Raw genomic sequence first — 19766 nt, forward strand, 5'->3', positions numbered from 1 at the left:
TAGGAAACTCAGCTGGCCTGATGAGGAAATCACAATGCAACACTATCCAACAGGGATTATAAAAGCGAAAATATGTAGTCATAACATTTTTTTTTTTTTACATTTTTGAATTGAGAAATGGTCTCTCATTGCAGGAGACTGTGTCACCAGATCACCATGACATAACAGAAACCCCTCTCATAATTTACCCAGACTTTCTACCGCACAGTTGCTATTATCATTTAGCTTGAGTTTAACCATCACAGACACACTCCAAAAGAGATAAATTAATAAAAGTATACTGTATACCTCAAATATACCGCATATCAACATAACTGACTGAAAACCCAAAGAATTATGGGAAGGTATCGGAAGGGGCTTCTGTCAGATCTGATCTGATTTTCTGTACCAAGTACCAAGATTTAGAATTTTAAAAACATACAAATACAGAGGGTGAACGACTTATCTCTTTTATTAAATAAAGTCCTTGATCTGTTGTTCAAGTACCATGAAATCATATTTGACTCAATAAAATTTAGCATAATAAAAGTAATGAGTGAGTGTTCCATAGACGAGTAAAATGCTTTAACAACACAAACTTTATTGAACCTTGAAAAAAATCATATACAGGCAAAGTACACAAAGTTACAGAACACAAGTAAAGCTTTCACATAGAGGGGAACTTACAGATCCTCCGTGTGTCAATGTGCAAAGATATTTTACTTAGTATAATATAAAACTGTAAGTATCAGTCTAGTATAAAACATACAATATGCCATGTGGTATTGGATAATACGGTTTTTTTATGATAAAAAATACATATTGTGTTGCTGAAACATTCAAAAATACTGAAAAATATTTATATATTTGCACAGCAAATGCCCCATTAAAAATATGACCGTATGGCCCAGCCCTGCTCCTGTTAGGCCTGTCTCAGCATCTAAGAGTCTGAAGTGAAGGCAAAATGTCCTCCCGTACTGAGAGCATTCAAACCAATATGCAGTACTCACGTCAGAGTAATGAAAAAAGAGAAAAGAACGACAAACAAATGAAATATCTTGACAGGATGTGAGAAAAAAAGAAGAAAAAACTATGAAAATAGAGACAACTGTGCATGATGCAGCAGCAGTGTTTCACAAGTCCAAAATAAATAATCAAATACAAAAAAAAAACCGCCTTTCAGCATGTCTTCAAAATAACTTGAAACAAATCAGAATTTTTTCTAGTTTCTGATAATTTCCTGAGTGTTGAGTAATATTCAATTCACTTTTAAAGTAAAAAGTATGACAACAAAACAATTACACAAGTACTGTTCCTTGAAGTTACGCTACTATTTTTTAGCATCAGAACTTCATAAGCTACCAAATCTGCAGGATGGATGCGTCTAGCATTACATCTGCTGCGGGTAAATGTTGTTAACCTTCTATTACAAACACAATTCTTCCATTTTCATGTCATCGCAGTTTGCCGGACACTTGTTCAGAATAAGTTTTCTTTTAAAAATAATCTATGGCAGCATATTCTCTGGCATTATGTAATAACGGAAACAACTCCATTAGCATATAATCCTGGGTATGGTTTGATGGAATTCAGCAGCGGTGCTGTGCTACACCAGCTATTTTTTTTAAACTCAGAAGATGAGGTTGATTGACAGGAAGTGGATAGAGCTGGATCTGTGGATCGCCCGTTTAACAGCTGGGCTGCAGCTGGGCGGAGGCGGGTCACTTCTGCGGATACATGGAGCCCGCAGCGATGGAGGACAGGCCGGTCTTTCTCCCAATCCAGCGGTTATATTTGGTGACCCTGGTGTAGACTCCCGGGCGGAATTTCCGGGAACACCCCTCCCCCCAGCTGACGATCCCGAAGAGGAACAGGCGGCCATTCGCCTCGCACACCAAGGGCCCCCCCGAATCTCCCTGCGGGTGACACGGCAGCGGGACTGTCAGAACAAGGACGGGACGGACGCGGCTTTTAAAATGGTGGACACTGCGATGAGCATGATTATGTTTCACAATGTTTGCAAAATGCCATTATTCAGCACAGGCCACTCCACACATTTTGGATGCTGCTTGATGTATTTCTGGGTTTTATTAAATTGTTGTGTTCTCTCTTCTGGTTCCACACAAACAATGTTGAGACTGGAGTACAAAAAACTTGGACTAATAAGAATTTGATTAGAACTTTCAATGTGAGTGGGAAAAAAGCAAAATGGTGAAATACTGTAGAACACAAGGTTTTCTCATGACATTTCCAAGTTGTTAATGTTAATTTGATTTTCTGCATTAACGTTTGCAGTGAGCAGAGGTAGCATTGGAGGCAGAACATGCTGAAGGTCGTAAGCATGCAGTACCTTGCAGGAGTCTATTTTCCAGTCAGGACTGCCGGCACAAAACATGTTGTTGGTCACCATCTTTCCGTAGTAGTCGTTGCTTGTGCAGACGTCCTGGGACAAGAGCTTCACCGTGGCCTCTCGTAGGTACTGTGAGTTATGCCAGATCCCTGCAACGGGAAAAAGGTCAAAGGTCAAATGGAGATAACGGTTCTCGATGGAGCCTCGTCGCTTTGGGTAGCGACCGCGGACGAACAACAGCCTCACCTTCCCGCTCTTTCCCATATCCAGCGATTTCACAGGTGACCCCCGCAGGGAGCATCTGATTGGCTGGGGGCAGGCAGACCGTTCTCACCGAGCCGGACTCTTCCGCACACCTACCATCATTTCCGATTATCTTCAGCAAGGCTGGAAAACACCAGTGCAGGACACTGAGTGATATAATTACCTCACTTACTTGCTTGGCCATTTATTATCTATCTTCAGGATGATAAAATATTGTTGATATTTTTCATATTATCCATATAATTTGCTGGAAATGTATTGAAGCAATTAGGGGTTAAGTACTTCACTTATTGGTGTAGGACAGGATATTTTCTATTGGAAGATAATAAGAGCTAGGACTGATGCAGTATAGGTATGGGTGAAATTACTTAACTTTGGCTTCACCTGCCTGAACTGCCTTCCTGGTCTATAGAGTATTTATATTTATATTAAGAAATTCATAGTTGTTTTATAGTATGTTTTCAGATAAGAGCTCTGCTTTAATGCATATGACCTGTAAAGGACTACAAAAGGAAGTCTAACCGATATCATTGTTGTAGTTTCCGTCACTGTTGTCGAACCCGTGGTGAATAATGAGTTCATCCACGCGGAACTTCTGTTCTCTCTCGTAGTCGGTCTCATTGACGGCGTTCTTTCCCAAAAAGACGGAGAGGCGATGAAGTTTGGTTTCCGTGCTGTGATGAAACGAGAAAAAAAAAACAAAATAACACTAAACACAAGAGAATTCAAAGGCCACTCCCGTGCGGAATACTCAGTCAACCAGGAAAACAAACGCATCTGCTCCGACGGAAATAAAAAATTACAGTTAAAGGTCATTGCAGCCCGCGGATGTGCAGCTCCCGTTATTCAGTATAGGAAGTCAATTGAGTGGTAAAGCGGAACGGATGTATTTACCCGTCTGGGAAGCAATGGGCTGCCGTGACCACCCAACAGGGAGAGATGAGGCTGCCGCCGCACTTAAACACTCTCTCCGAGAATCGACCCCTCCAGAAGATGGACGCGATCCATGGGTGCGACTCCACCGCGGTGACCTTCCCCCCGACGATCTTCAGCAGTTTCCCGGGCCTTTCTCCACATCTGGAGTCTGTCGGAAACAGGCGTGGACACTGTCCTCATGAAAAAAGCTGCCATTTCACAGCTGCAAAGACACAGTCATTCTCCACTGGGATGTCTCAAAACGTAATTGATGTAACATATGCTGTTTTTCACATCGAAAGAAGTTGCAGTAACCATTAATTTCCACACTTGGGTGTGTTTCCAAATTGGCTAGTATGTGTCATCTACTCTGGTAAATGTTTTGAAAACTGACCTTGATTTCCATAGATCAGTGTCTACCTCTAGATGTTAGCTCATAAGTTTCCCTATAGTTCCAAAATGAGATTGACACGTTACTTAATGTTATTTAATACATTAAAACTGGCAAAGATCTGCAAAAAGCACCGGTTTCCTTTGTGGAAGAGTAGAATAGTAACCCACCTGTTTCTGCTCTGCTTGGTTTGTGTAGACTTTGTGGACCAAAAAAGTCTGCAAGGAGACAGAGAAAATTATTTATTGAATTCTTCAATGTGACTTATTGAGCATATAGCAAATGTCTTCAGATTACATTCACATCTAATGTTACTGAACCTTATTCATTTCCGGCCTCAAAACAGCCACGTTGTTTCCTATTACATATATGTACATATTATGTAGAAAAGACTGTCAATACTAGCTTTCATAAGAGAATATATCAATTTAATAAATGCTTGCACTATTCAAGCAGTAATGCTGAACTCATCACCAGCTGATGGAATCGTTGTCATAATGCATCTATATCTATATTTATGTTTACAGTCTATAGTTTCACAAGAACAAGAGCTGTTAGTGGACACTGATATAATGATATTAAACTGTTGGAAAGATTGTCCATCTTCCACCTGTCCCACAGTCCTAACTGTGTAAGGAGAAGTCCAGAGTTTGCACGGCCTGTATATCTGTCCTTCTCCGTCATTCATGTGTGGTATTCTGCCTTTTGAGTTCAGTCCGGATTTGTCGTACCTGAGTAAACTGTGGAAGGGAGGGAGCGTGCTGTTCGCCGATTCAGCTCATTCTGTGAGGAACAACAATGTTGTCAAGAAAACAAAATTATAGTAGCGGGCATATTTCCTGAAATGAAATATTGTTATTTCAGGCACATATTATAAAATAAACTATGGGGAGAATTCCAGATTTTTTCCCATTTTTTTGTATTCAGAAAATGACTGAATGTGTTTTGGATTAGTTACATAAAAGCTGGTTTTGGAGGTAAATGAAGGGAGATTTTACTGGGGTTTCTATTTGATTTAGATCATGCATAGAAATCACTGATTTTGAATGTGCCAAATACATATATAGTCAAGTTAAAACACTGAATGTGAGAAACATTTTACAGCTGAAAGCTTTTTGTTAGACATGATTTTTCAGACAAAAATTTCTTCCTTACCACTTCAAGGGAAGAGATGATTTCCACAAATGCTGTTAGAATGAGTAACAATTTCATCCTTCTGAAAAATTGGCTCCTAATTTATATGGAATTTCTGAAAATGAGCAATCAACAAAAATGAAATCCTTTAGTAAAGTAAAATATATGTAAAATATTCTTACATATAACAACAATACAATTATTTGGCAAACAGGCTGTTATAAAATAACAGTACAGTGTACTGTCCGTACGGTGAATTCAGATCTACATAGCTTACTTCTTCAGATTAACTTCATATATACCGGAAGAGTAACTTAAAATTTTACGTCAATACTTACAACAATTGCTGTTAAAATTGAATCTGCTGTCAGATTCAATACTTGTTAATAAGCTGTATTAGTTATGAAACCGCTTCATTTATCATCCACTTGGAACATTTTCCTGATCAAGCCTGCTAGGGTACTGGTATTAATTAATGAATTAATGTTTGAAGCAGAAAAGAAAAAATTTACTGTCACAAATAAAAAATAAGTATTTTTGCCTGAGCATACAAAATAACATCCTTAGAAACACATAACACAAATATAAATCGCTACATTTTTATGGTGCCCAATTCATAACATAAACAAAAAAAATGCTGAGCTTGATTTATACTGAAAAATCAATCACAGAATTACATTTCAATGTTCGGCATTTGTAAAATAAAGAAATTAAAAGCAAGCATGAGGCCAGCATGAATGGAACATAAGCTTGCCAGGACACGCTTCCCATAAAAACTTTACAACTTAGAATGTAACCAAATCTTATTGGTAAATAAATTAAAAGCATCAAGATACTGTGTTGTTAACCCAATACCACAATATAATCACACCTCTCATTCTAAATGAAAAAGAGAACATAGACCTCTGAGCTGTTATACATTTTTGTCTGAGGCCGCAGCATGTGGCCTCAGTACAATGAAGGAAGCAATAGCCTCTTGTTGCACAAATGGTTTCCTTTCGATAGGCTGAGAAGCTTACCTGCTTATGGAGATCAGGGTTCAGAGGTTCAGATCTTTGCAGCTTCAATTCAAGCACTTGTTCGGTCCCTGTTCTGCGGCATAGGCAATTCCTTATAAACGCGGGGAAGAGATGTGATTGGTCGATGGGAGGGCCCGTGATTTGTGTGGGACATGTGCCGGAAGGCATGTGCGGATGGCTGTGACTGCAGGGAAGCAGAAACTCGATCCGTGATTCATATGTGATGATGAAAACGACGCCCCCTCCACAGCTTGCCACTTCAATATGGGGAAGGAAACTAGCCTTAAAAGGAAAATATGTTTTTCAAGGCATCATGCCTACTGGTCTAATATTCCCCCTCAGTCGATGTAAACTATGAGATATACACTGATATTCTTATGCCTACTGGTCTAATATTCCCCCTCAGTCGATGTAAACTATGAGATATACACTGATATTCTTATTTCTAAGGAACTATTATTATTACTACTACTACTACTACTACTATTAATAATAATAATAATAATAATAATAATAATAATAATAATAATAATAATAATAATAATAATAATAATTTTCCAAAGTCAATGTAAGTCATACACACCACATGTACTCAGTCATATCTTGATTAATTATAAACATGAGAACCCAAATGCTTTCATGTCTTATGTTAGCAACCATTCAAAACATTCCTCATTGGCTGCGGGCAGTAACGCGTTGGTGTACAGTGAACTACCGCATGTGACTTAGCGACACAGGGTTAAAAACCAGAGGTGTCAGAGGGTGCCCATCAAGGATGGTAAACGCAGGTCAGAGTTTCAAGTGCCACCTCGCTGCATTTGCCTAAATAAAAGAAACAGGCATTCAGGCCCTCTGACTGGTGCCTTAGTCATACCATTCATGGCATGCAACAATAGCCGTGTGCCAGCTGGGAAATGATAGATATTATTGGTGCCATGTCAATGTTAATTCTTACGATTGAATAACAATATTTCCTGGTTCTTACCACAATAAACAACCAATTATATTATCACTGTGAACAAAGGTTTAACAAATGGTTTAACAAACATTTAAAGAATGCATACTGACAACAAGAAGATGAACATTGAATATTAATATAAATGCAAACGTAAATATGCAATTCATATACCTTACAGCAATGCGTAAAGTTCCCTGTGGTAGCAGATTCTGTTCACCTTAAGTAAATAGAGAATGGAAAATAGAGAGAATGCAGGGCTCACTTTCAGTACAATATTTATGCATTAATGTATTGTATGTGTGGTTGGAGAGTTGTAGAGGCCATGTTGACTCATATGTGCGAATATATGTTAGTGAAGACAGTTGTCAGCATTATTAAAGAAGACTGTTGAGAGCATAACAAGGAAGGAAGCCTGTCACAGGAAAATGCACTTCTAACTCTTGGAGGGCATGAATCATCAGTCTAAAACCTCAAAATAGCACAGCTAAAGAACATAACGGCAATTTTTGTTCTTCTTTTATCACTTTACAAAGCAACAAAGGGAGTTGGGCATTATAAACACGTGGGAGTTGGGCATGTATGGCAGAGAACATAATGATAATGAAAATGAATATGTGTTAAAAAATAATAATAATAATAATTATAGCCCAGGCATCCATCCCTAATTTAGAATGTCAAATTGCATAATTTCCTCCCCAGTCTTTGCAAGTTATGTAACATTAAAATATGCTGAATAAGCAACTTTATTTTTACATTAGCGCAAATGCCTCACTGGGTATGTTACTCATACCATAATCCTCACGTCAAAAAAACGAAAAAAAAAACAAAAAACAAACAAACAAAAAAAAAAACCCATCAGTTTACAGCCCAATCAAATCAAGCAGCTCAATTGAAACAAAACACATCGTCAGGTGTGACTGCTCAACAGGAATGTTCGTATGAATGTCAGCTAACATCTTTATTGTATGAAACGGTTTATGAAAATAGAACAACAGAACAATGCTAAAAAACCCCGGCGTTCAATGACTCGCACGCCTCAGTCAAGACGAGAGACTTGCTTGATTTCGCAGTGACGTCACTTCTGCGGAAAGTACAGTGCAGAGTCGCCAGCGCCAAGCAGAAAAATATGTGGTGGACATTTTATTTCTTGTAAATATGAAGGGCTGATAAACAAGATCTGCTATTTTAGGTTTCCTCCATAACTCATAGATTCACTGGGATTTAATTTATAGCCTACAGGCGCGCACTTATTTTTCTAGGGCTTTTTTATCCACCGCATCAAGTTTGTTTACGTAACGTTTGCTAGCTAGCAGCTAGTTGACGGGCCTAGCAAGCGGTAGAGTAGCCAGCGCTAACGCTAGCTAGCTAACTAAACCCAGAAAAATGGATCTTAACGTCCTGGTGTGAATTCGTTACAAAGTAAAACATTAATTGGATGTCGGTATTTAATCTGAGGAAAATAGTATAACTAATCAAGGTAAGGGGACGACGTTGCAGTTGTGAATGTTTATGAATCATTTTGCTAGTTAGCTGCTAGCTTCTAACTCTGGTGGTGGTGGTTGAAGCTTTAGCAACGTCACTTCTGGGAAAGACAGGGCGGTGTGTGAGAAGGGTAGCGCCTGAAAGAAATAACCGGAGGTGGGGACAAGATAAAGGCTATAAAGGACTACTTGAGTTTAATTTCAAGGTGCCCTTTTTGATATTCTAGCTATCTGTATGCTTTTATCTCGCTGTATCTATAAATCAGAGCATGTTTGTTTACATAGCCAGTCCAGGTATACCTAGCTAGCGAACTATGCAGGAGCTGCTGACAGCGTTTAACTCGTCAGTTTTTGATGTTCACGGGACAAACACGATATTAAGACAATGCATCTTCGACTTCATGTCTTCATGTCTTCTAGTTTGAACTTAGTTGTCAAACTTGCTAGCCACATTGACAGGCCTGCGACAAAATATGGCCAACTAGCTTTCTAGGTGTAACATTAATAAATCTAACTTAAGGGAAACGATGTGATTGAACAGTATTGTTGTAGTCTAACGTCGGTTACATTTGCGAATGCTAACATTAATGTGAATGATAGGAATGTAGCTAGATAGGTCGCCCCAGTTCTCTGTTGCAAATGGCAGTGTTGGTTTATGTTCCTGGAAAACATGCCTGAAATGCCCTGATTGTCAACAACTGCGACTAGTGAGTGCTACAAGTGCTTAGAGTATACAAGCGTCGAGCGGATATTCTAACCTCAGCGGCACGCCTATAGCAGCTCCACCACGCCTATAGCAGATCCACCACGCCTATAGAAGATCCAACACGCTGCTCAGTGATGGCAACGTTAGATACGTATTGTTTGATGAGGTACAGAAAACGGTGTGACATTAAGTGTACTGGTCTTATCTCTTTCAGCCCAGAATGGAGAGACCCCCTTTCAGGCAGAATCAAGTGTGTGGACTGTGGGAGATGAAAGAGAGGTTGGGGACAGGAGGTTTTGGTCACGTGTATTTGTATCAGCATCAGGTGAGTGTTACTGTTGAAGTGATGTCTGTTGCTGGTCTGATGTAATACATGCTCTCTTTTGCACGCTGCATGAATTAGCTTTCACTTTGAAGGATGTCAATTCATGTGGTTTGATAGAGGTAATTAAGTTGATGTATGACTTAACTTGCTCTATTTCATGGCTAGCCAGATTTTTTTCAGTGATGTAGACTTGTCTGTCTTTTTTCTTTTGGTACAGATGATAATTTCAGTGAACCCGACTTCATGTGTTTGTTGTTTGTGTTCGTTGTTTTAGGAAACCTCTGAGAAAATCGCAGTGAAGTTGTGTCGCCTGGAGCTGACACCAAAGAACAAAGACAGATGGAGCCGTGAGATTCAAATCATGCAGAAGTACGTTTGGAGAGGCCCCGCTGTTTAAGAATTATTACCTGCCTTTCTTTCCCAGCTTGGTTCTCTTTAGTGCCCTGGGAACATGGAATGATTCTAACAGCCAAAAGCCCTGTGATTGATGTCACATGCAGAATGCAGTGCTGCAGGATAGAGTACACACAACATCAGTATTCAATATTTGCTGGCAGAGCTTGTGCTTTATATGCGAGTCACCTCAAGGGTCTGGCTTGTTAGCAACCAACCAGCTAACTAACTAAGAAATAACTCGATCATTCACTTACTTACTCAGGTTTAGCAGGATGAAGATTGTCCACAAGGGGGCGCTATCAGCACTCAAGTAGCTGAATGGTGCTTTGCGCCAACGGCACTGTGTCTTTGTTGGCTTAAACTTTTCAGCCCACATATTTACGATTTGAACTCGTACAGGTATAATAATGATTTATTTGATGTGGATGCTGTGAAAGTGAACAGCTTTGCTTGTGTGTTAAGTTCGGTTTTTTTGTTTTCGTTGAACAGGCTGGATCACATAAACGTGGTGACAGCCCGGGACGTGCCCGAAGAGATGAAACCCATCGCCCTGAACGATCTTCCCCTCCTGGCGATGGAGTACTGCTCCAAGGGAGACCTGAGAAAAGTGCGGAAATACCGTCTTCTGCCATCTCGTAGAAGGCAGCCATTTTGTTCACATTGTACCCTAGTTTTTGCCCGTGAATGTTTAACCGTCTCTCTGCGCTTTCTCTAGATTTTGAGCAAGCCGGAGAATTGCTGTGGAATGAAAGAGAGTGAAGTCCTGTCCTTACTCGGTGATGTTGGTATGTGTTCTAGAGTCTGTTGCACAACTACATTACTCGTGCAGTCTGTAACACGAATAGGCGAAATGGGGGGGTTTCCATATGGCCAGTTCCACTTCTATTGAAATGCAGAATGACTCATTTTTTGCCGGTTGGGTTTTCCACTGTATTTTTTAGGCTTCGTATGATTTATGAAGTACAAAGAGAAGAAAGTGCAGTGTATAGATGCTCTAACAGACCATGTTATTATTATTATTATTATTATTATTATTGTTATCAGATAGATATGGACAGTAATCACAAAGGGCCCAGTGAAGGTTGAGGATGTGGCGTGTGTTTCATGGTGTCTTTATGTCTAAACGGCTGTAAATCCGTCTGTTTCAGGGTCAGGCATTCAGTATTTACATGCAAACAAAATTATCCACAGAGACCTGAAACCAGAGAACATTGTGCTGCAGGACATCAATGGGAAGGCGAGTGGAGCATAATCTTTCCGGAAAGATCTTTCTGTGGTTACGCATTCAGATTTAAGTAGCGTTCTGCAGATCAGCCCCTGAGATGGAGACTGGTTTACTGAGACAAAAATGCATTGAGGAAACCTGTAGATTTGGTCTCTGTTTATTTAGTGAATTAATTTATTCTGTATTTTTTCATTTTTTTCTACATGCAGTTAGTTCACAAAATCATAGATTTGGGTTACGCCAAAGACCTCGATCAGGGGAGTCTCTGCACGTCCTTTGTGGGAACCTTGCAGTACCTGGTGAGTACGGGCACCATCTCTGAGTCTGATTAATTTAGCACGATCATATCTGTATGTGACAGTTCCCCTTTGAGTTAGAGGCAGGGCTATTTGCTGCCCGTCCTGTGTGATCTGTGATTATCCGCTTTGACAGGCGAATCTGAGCAGGTGTTGTTTTGTTACTTTGGCAACACTATATTTATTTGTCAGAGAGCTGATGTCTATTGAAGGTTCCAAAGTCCCGAGGCCTGGGATCAGACCTCACATGGGCCGATGCCCACTGTGGGTGGCAGCCCTGCAGGATGACACCTGATTGGCGGTGGCGTTGCCCAGGGTTACAGAGGGGTGCATTTGACTGGCACTTGGCTGGGATATACATCTCATCTTTCCCCAGGGACCCTTTCTATTGATTGAGCAGTTTTAAGTTTCCAAGTTTGCCTGTTATTGAGGGGAAAAGGGGGGGGGGGGGCAGTTTGATTTAATAGGTGTGAGGGCATTTTCCTGTAATGCTCTGTGCGATTACTCTCTTCTCTTTAAGTGTCCGGTTGTGCTCACAGGAATGTAACTGCGCTGTTTCAGGCCCCCGAGCTGTTCGAGAACAAGCCTTACACGGTGACGGTGGACTACTGGAGCTTCGGCACCATGGTCTTTGAATGTAGCTGTGGCTTTCGCCCCTTTCTGCACAATCTGCAGCCTGTGCAGTGGTGGGTTCCTGTTCTCCTCAGGTGTTGTCAAAGCGTGTGCATGTGATGTAAGACCTAGCAGCCAGTTTCTGAGTTCATACTGAGGCCACTGCTAAAGGCGCAGTTAGTAGTATTTGCACAGTAGTATTGAGTACAAAGTAACTGAAAGGCAGGCTGGTATTGCTCTTTGCACTGTTAAACACCTAAATGCACAAAATGGGAAGCAAATCAATATTTTTTTCTGGAATAGCAGGTAGCATATTGTGCATTTTTTCATTTTAACAAATAGTTTTTTAAATAGTCAGTGATCTGCTTATAAGAAGATTTGCTAATATATCCTAAAAATTAGACCCAATATTTGACAGTTAACCATGCATGGTTTGTGGAGTGTGCACATAGGTGCACAGTGTCACAGTTTTCAAGTGGACTGTGAAAGCTGTAGCACATTTCAACAATTGTTTCCCAGCTGATGGATCTCAGTAGGAGCAAAAGCTTCAGGAAACCCTGAGAGATCCTCACTCTGCCTCACCAAGAAGCTTAGTCAAGTGACATCTCACGCAAAATGATCATGGATACCTTTCCGTTCTTTGTTACAGAACAGAGTAAACGCGGTAGCTTTTGCTGTATATAAAGTACTACATAAAAGAGAATATGACTGTATTTAGCTGATAAGAAACAACAAACCGGTGTGAATTTAACTCTCCGTTAATTTTTAATTCAGTTGTTCTGAAAATGTTTTATAGGACCACTAAAGTGCGCAACAAAGGGCCAAAGGACATCATGGCCGTGGAGGAGATGAACGGGGAAGTGCGCTTCTCTACGCACCTGCCCTACCCCAACAATCTGAGCAGGTCGGCACACGGAACGAGAGTAACACAGAATAGCACCCTGATCTGAGGTCTGATCGTTTCTGAGCTTGGCTCCCGCGTGCCCTGCACTGAGCTCTTTATCCCAGCCGGAGCTGTGTGTCTGCAGGACGCTGTCGGAGCCCCTGGAGGTTCTGCTGCAGTTGATGCTGAACTGGGACCCGGTCCAGAGAGGAGGGGGAACCCATCCAGGAACGCAGCAGCCACAGTGCTTCACGGTTCTGGACCAGATTCTCAGCATGAAGGTGAGCCCGACGGTTCCCTCCCCAGCACTGCTGCAGGGACAGAAACCCTCTTTCTCTTTTGGTTTATTGTTTCTGATTTTTTCAGTTTTTCAGCTAATCTGCTCCGCACACTGCATCTTGCGCAAAGTCTTTAACGAAACAGCACAGACGTTTCATTTTGTGCTATTTAATGATCTCGTGCTCATTATTTTGTGCTATTTAGTAATTTAATAAAATAGTTTGTGCAAGATACAGCGTGCGAGTCTTTTCTCCAAGTACTTGTTTTTTTTATCTATTTATTTTTTATTTTGATCTGAGTTGAAATGAACATACCAGCCCAGTAACCCCTTCAGCCCTTGCTCAGTCCTAGACTTCATCATGCTTCATAGCCCTGGTGTACGTCCTCGGGTCTGAGGAGAGGACCAGTCTGCTCACCCAGCTCCTCTCTCTGACCCCAGGTAGTGCACATCCTGAACATGACCACGGCGCAGATCCACTCGTTCCAGCTGGCCCCGGACGAGAGCCTGCACAGCCTGCAGCAGCGCATCGAGGCCGAGACCAAGATCGACCTGCTCAACCAGGAGCTGCTGCAGGAGACGGGCGTGATGCTGGACCCCCGCAAGCCCGCCGCGCAGTGCGTTCTGGACGGAGTGGTGAGTTCCTGTCACGCAGTGTGTGCTGTATGGAGTGGTGAGTTCCTGTAGTGCAGTGTTTGCTGGACGGAGTGGTGAGTTCCTGTAGTGCAGTGCGTGCTGGACGGAGTGGTGAGTTCCTGTTGCGCAGTGTGTGCTGTATGGAGTGGTGAGTTCCTGTTTATCTGAGCAGAGCGCTTCAGTGGAGGATCTTTCCACTGCTGGTCCTTTGGGCGGAATACTGGGCTGCTAGTGGTGTACAGTAGTGTAGTGCTGCTCATGTGTGTGTCGGTGTGAGAATATTCACGCTTGTGCTCTCTCTGTCCGGTCTACAGAGGGGCTGGGACAGCTACATCGTCTTCCTGTTTGACAAGAGCCTGACGAAATACTCTGGCCCGTTCACTGCCAGACCGCTCCCAGATAAGGTCAATTTCATCGGTAAGTGTTCACCGCTGATGGTCAACTCTCCAGCAGTATGCATTCCGCACAGGTGCATTGGGTGTGTTTCATCGGCTGAAGATTCAGATAAAAACAGGTCACCATTTTACTGGGATTGTCATACACAGTTCAGTCAGTGCCATTCTGTATGTAATTAGTATTTACATGCAGTTTGTGTATGTCTGTGATTTTTGGTGTAAGTGTCACTGGCCTTCCTTCCTTTCTAGAAAGTTCTCTGTGCATTTATAATTCAAAACAGTAGTACCTATCAAACCCCCCCCACACACACACACCCACCTAATGTATTTTCTTCCTCTATATTATTTGAATAAGCCTGTTTGCGTATTTTGCCACAGTGCGGGAAACCAAGACCCAGTTGCCCCTGACAACGCTGAAAAAGGTGTGGGGGGAGGCGGTGAGCTACATCTGTGGCCTGAAGGACGACTACAGCCGCCTGTTCCAGGGCCAGAGAGCGGCCATGTGAGCTACTTTACTTTCCATTACCGGCATTTAGCTCCTTACCCATTATACTACACTGCCGCCCTGTTAGACCAGGCCTAGTTACTCAGAGAGACCTGCTAGACCAGGCCTAGTTACTCAGAGACATGTTAGACCAAACCTGGTTACTTATAGAGACCTGCTCCCTCAGCTCCTGTTAGACCAGGCCTAGTTACTCATAGAGACATGTTAGACCAGGCCTAGTTACTCATAGAGACCTGTTAGACCAGGCCTAGTTACTCATAGAGAACTGTTAGACCAAACCTGGTTATTTATAGAGACCTGCTCCATGAGCTCCTGTTAAACCTTCCTACTCAGCTCCTGTTAAACCTGCCTACTCCGCTCCTGTTAGACCAGGCCTAGTTACTCAGAGACCTACTCCATGAGCTCCTGTTAAACCTGCCTGCTCAGCTCCTGTCAGACCAGGCCTAGTTACTCTTGGAGGCCTTTGTGTCAGACCGTACGTGTGAGGGCTGCTGCTGTTCTCCCCTCACTGTTAGGCTGAGCCTCCTCCGCTACAACACCAACCTCACCAGGTGCAAGAACCACATGTTCGCCGCCTCGCAGCAGCTGAAGGCCAAGCTGGACTTCTTCAAGAGCAGCATCCAGTACGACCTGGATAAGTACAGCGACCAGATGCATTTTGGGATATGTGAGTTGAAAGAAGATAATCTCGTTGTCGATTTCTCAGTGAGAAATGTTATAATATTGTATGTAGGTTTAGTGTGTAAAATTTGTGTTATTATCATCACTTGTACTTTTAATTATTACGCTATTGTGAATAATATTTAATTATTATTTATCTTAAAGCCTCTGAAAAGATGCTGAAAGCTTGGCAGGACAATGAGGAGAAGGCAGCTGCGTTTGCACAGGTACTGGTCTAATAAATCATTTCAGAAAACACTGCACTGACAGTAGACATCACCCCGAAGTGTATCGCCCTTCCACTGCAGTGTGTGTTTCACTGAAGTGAATTCAGTTTTCCCTGAGGACATGTACAATACCAGTAAATTTGTGTGCGCTGTCAATAGTAATCAAGTCTACTGTTCTGACTGAAAAGTTATACAAGGGCCATTTTGAAAAGAAATGGCACTGGAAACTAGGCGATTAAATGAAACACGAAACTGACAACTGAATTCTGTTTCGGAACTCAAATCAGCAGTTTGATAGTGCATCCACATTGCATATTGGCGGTTATTTCACCTTGATGACTGCTTGTGGCCGTCCTTCCCAGTAGCTAATTTACTGTATAATCAGTAAATATGCTGACCTTAAATTATAAAAACGCCAGTCGCCTGATCCAGTCATTCATTGGGTATCTGAGCTCCTCGGGTGTCACATGACTATCTCTCGGGATGTGCTTTCTCTCGAAGGTGGCCGAGGTCAGCCATTTGGACGAAGAGATCATGTCGCTGCACTCGGAGATCGTGGAGCTGCAGAGGAGTCCCTACGCCCGTCGCCAAGGAGACATCATGGAGCAGCTGTGAGTGCCTTTGGCCTCGGGCCCAAACGAGCGGCGTTCCCGCCGCGGGTTACCGTGGTGACGGCGCGCGTCAGTAATCACGCCGTTCTGTCCTTTCCAGGGAGGAGAGGGCGATAGAACTCTACAAGCAGCTGAAGATGAAATGCAGAAACGCGCGTAAGTACACACGCGACTTTGGTGTTTAAATCGTAATGTAGATTAGACGGAGGAGTGTTTTTCAGTGGATTGAAGGCCTCGTACCATGTGGGGAAACATCGGCTGATCCCCTAAAAGAGTTAGAGGTTGTGCGTGGATCCGTCGGGCTGTGTGTGTGGATCCGTCAGCTGTGTGTGTGGATCAGTCAGCTGTGTGTGTGGATCAGTCAGCTGTGTGTTCTGTCCCTGTGCCCCAGTGCCGGAGCCCCAACATGGCTACAGTGACAGCTCTGAAATGGTGAAGGCCATCCTGCAGACCGTGCAGAACCAGGACCGCGTCCTGCGGGACCTCTACGCTCACCTAAGGTACAGGGACACAGCCTGTTCCCTCCTGGGATCACAGTTCAGCAGCACCTGTGGTCATGCATATGTTTTAAAAAAATATTATTGAGAGGGGTATGTTGTGTTCTTGGTAGAAATGAATATTTTCTTATGCTTAGGGGTACCCCTGTAGTTGGGAGAACTAGGCTCATCTACAAAGTGCATTCATCAGTGTATTTTATCACTCTGTGTGCTGCACGCATTCCTGCTGTTTATTTGCTTGCGCCTGATTGGTGAATATTCAGTGTGCGCTTCATTTCTCCCCACCCCTTACAGTAAAATCTTAATCAGCAAGCAGAAGATAATCGACCTGTTCCCCCGAATCGAGAAGGCTCTGGACAGCATTAAGGAGGCCGACAGCACGGTTGTTCAGATGCAGATTAAGAGGCAGAGGGAGTTTTGGCACTTGCTGAAGATTGCCTGCGTGAGATATTAGAATTATCTTCCACTGTCTTCCCATGAGATTGGTGTGATAGTCTCTCAATGGATTTATTTGTTCTGAAATGTAGTAATGTTGTTTAAAAACATGTAAAAAGAATGCACCCTGTTCGTGGGTAGTGACAAAGTGCATTGCAATTTTATTGATTCTGTACCTTAACCCTTTTAATGTGAAAGCTCACAAATATGCGATTAGAATGTTAACTGAACATTCTAATGGTGATGTAACAATCACTACTGGTGACAGCGCAATGGTCGTTCTAGAACACTGACTTACAATTTTGAAAAACATTCCAAAAAAACCCCACTCCTCAAAGGGCTAGTGTTGGCTCACCAGAGTTCATTGTTGTGCCAGGCTCAGAATTCCACACGCAACTCCATAACCACCAGCTCGGACGTGTCCAATCCCTCGACCTGGACACAGGCAGCCCAGCCAGTCAGCAACCCCCATCCTCTCATGTCCTTACCGGGGCCCAACGACAGGTCAGAGCCACCTCCTCCTCCGGCACGATTTCTCCAGCTCGCCCTGTCTGTGGAAAGAAGCAAAGTACTCCATGTTTGAGCTTCCTTACTGAATCCAGTGAGGACTACACGGGTTTATTCTGAGGGGTGACCGCCTTGGTTAGGTGTGCTTTAACTGGCTTTGTAACCCGTTTGCTTTCTGCCTCAGTGACGCTGTGCCTCGATTGCTGGAGGAGAACCAGAAGTACCTGAACCAGCTCAGCAGTTTGATACAGGAAACCTCTGATGAGCGATCAAAGAGCATAGTGGTGAGTGTGGATTGTCATCCTGTGTGTGTCCAGGGTTTCTCTTAGCGAATTCTGAATAATACGTTTGATGAGCCAGTTGGCAGCTAAAGTTCGGTTAAACCGAAGTGATCAAAAGCCTTCATAAAATCTGGACTTAATGGGATAATTCACCCTAAAGAATGTTATTCGGTCATTCATCATCCTGAGAAATGCCCTCTGACCCAACAGTGACAGCTTTCCGTAGGGTTCTGTTTACGTTCAGAACATTAATTTTTACATTGTGAAGCCTTCAAAAAGAATTCATAAGGTTCAATTTCCTACAGGAATGGATAAGTACAAAAACAGTATTTTCACATAGCAACCTTGCTTCACATGGCAAGGTTCTGCTTTCAAACAGTTTGTGCTTCAGTGACCTGAAAGTATAAGATCTGCCTTCAACACATTTTTAATTTTGTGCTTAAAGTGTTTTTTTTTTTTTCCCTCCTTACAGGATCAAGATTGGAGCTGGACTAAGTATGAGTCTTTGTCAGTGAAACTACAAAACTTATAACCGACCAGCAGTCAGTGTCGAGCTCGGTCTGTTGGTGTGGTAACACTAAAGGAGTTTGATGCTAAGCCTGGTCACCAACATTAACTGAATGTTTTCATAGAAACATGCTTGTATATTTCTATGAAAATTTACATCTGTGCTGTTCTGTTCAGCTTCCACCAGTTGCATCGCCAAGTTGTAAGTTCTGTCATGCAATATTACATGGACATTTACTATTATAGATGTATTTTGATTTACTGAATTGAGCGAGTATGAAGGAAAATATGAACACATGTTGTATAATTGTTTTTTCTTTAGATTTTCTTTGTTTTACTTTGGTGAAAAGTTCTATCTTCCCCTTCTGTCAACTTAAAGAATTTATATCATCATATAGATGAAACTGACATCCACAGATTATGTAAGAGTTGTGTAAAGGATATTAATGTCTGTAAACTGCACTTTATTGGCTTACCTGAAACCCAATCAAATCCCTTTCTGAAATTCTTTGTTAAAACCAACCATGAGTTGAGGGTTCAGTCTGTGAAATCTGTTTAGAAATATTGTTTGTCACAAATCTTTAAATTCTTGGTCAGAATATATATATATATATATATATATATATATATATATATATATATATATATATATATATATATATATATATATATATATATATAGTACTTACTATATATTCGTTATATATTACCCCTCTTATTTTATTTGTACATAACTGTGAAGATTTGACGAATATATAATTACACATATTTATTTTTAATTTCATTGATTTGCTCAAAAAAGTATCATCCAGTTTTTTTTTTGTTTGTTTTGTTTTATTTTGGTTTTTTTAATCAGCCATAGATTTAAATAGTTAGATTTTTTTCAATGTGTTACACCATGTACACTCCACAGTATAACAGAGCAGTATGCAGTGGATAGAATTTATTAAATATTTTCTGGGTGTGGTCAACTAATGTAACTGTGGATCATTGAAACTGAATTAAAGAGGATTGCACTGTACATATATTTTGTTGAAATTAAAAATATAATTAAACAGTAAAAAAGAGAAATATTTGAAGTCCTTATCTGTAACATATTCGAAGAATGACTGAAGTGCAGTTTAATTTATGTATTTTCCTAGATTATCACGTGTATGCCAATTTACATTTAATGGGCACTCATAAAACTTCATATTCCCCAAATTCAGTTTTTTTTTTGTATTTGATGGATCTCCAGGCTTATTCACACTTAAGTTGTGCGTCATTTGCAAGTTGAATTCTCTGTTGTGATGAT

General features: G+C 41.6%; 2 protein-coding genes across 3 annotated transcripts; one reads left to right on the forward strand and one right to left on the reverse strand.

The window, feature by feature from the left end:
- Nucleotides 1–613: 613 nt before the first annotated feature.
- LOC118221410 (urokinase-type plasminogen activator-like) lies at nt 614–6195 on the reverse strand. The gene is made up of 9 exons (XM_035406458.1): nt 6053–6195; nt 5055–5148; nt 4631–4682; nt 4070–4117; nt 3488–3677; nt 3116–3267; nt 2576–2716; nt 2330–2478; nt 614–1895 (listed from the first exon to the last, which is right to left on the reverse strand). Exons 2-9 carry the CDS (start codon nt 5109–5111, stop codon nt 1701–1703), a joined length of 984 nt encoding a protein of 327 aa, XP_035262349.1. The 5' UTR covers nt 5112–5148; nt 6053–6195; the 3' UTR covers nt 614–1700.
- Nucleotides 6196–8050: 1855 nt separating this feature from the next.
- chuk (component of inhibitor of nuclear factor kappa B kinase complex) lies at nt 8051–18884 on the forward strand. Of its 2 annotated transcripts, none has more exons than XM_035404585.1 (22): nt 8051–8487; nt 9412–9522; nt 9797–9891; nt 10408–10525; nt 10634–10703; nt 11067–11155; nt 11353–11442; nt 12001–12125; nt 12848–12955; nt 13080–13215; nt 13653–13847; nt 14162–14264; nt 14621–14744; nt 15263–15414; nt 15573–15634; nt 16136–16245; nt 16346–16401; nt 16637–16745; nt 17037–17184; nt 17554–17681; nt 17869–17968; nt 18438–18884. In XM_035404585.1, the coding sequence occupies exons 2-22, from the start codon at nt 9418–9420 to the stop codon at nt 18495–18497; spliced, it is 2283 nt and encodes a 760-aa protein (XP_035260476.1). In that variant the 5' UTR covers nt 8051–8487; nt 9412–9417; the 3' UTR covers nt 18498–18884. The 2 variants fall into 2 exon arrangements, with proteins under 2 accessions (XP_035260476.1, XP_035260477.1); XM_035404586.1 differs by lacking the exon at nt 8051–8487 and adding an exon at nt 8547–8697.
- Nucleotides 18885–19766: the final 882 nt, after the last annotated feature.

The sequence above is a fragment of the Anguilla anguilla genome, chromosome 2 (assembly GCF_013347855.1).
Source record: "Anguilla anguilla isolate fAngAng1 chromosome 2, fAngAng1.pri, whole genome shotgun sequence".
In the NCBI taxonomy this organism is placed as follows: Eukaryota; Metazoa; Chordata; class Actinopteri; order Anguilliformes; family Anguillidae; genus Anguilla; species Anguilla anguilla.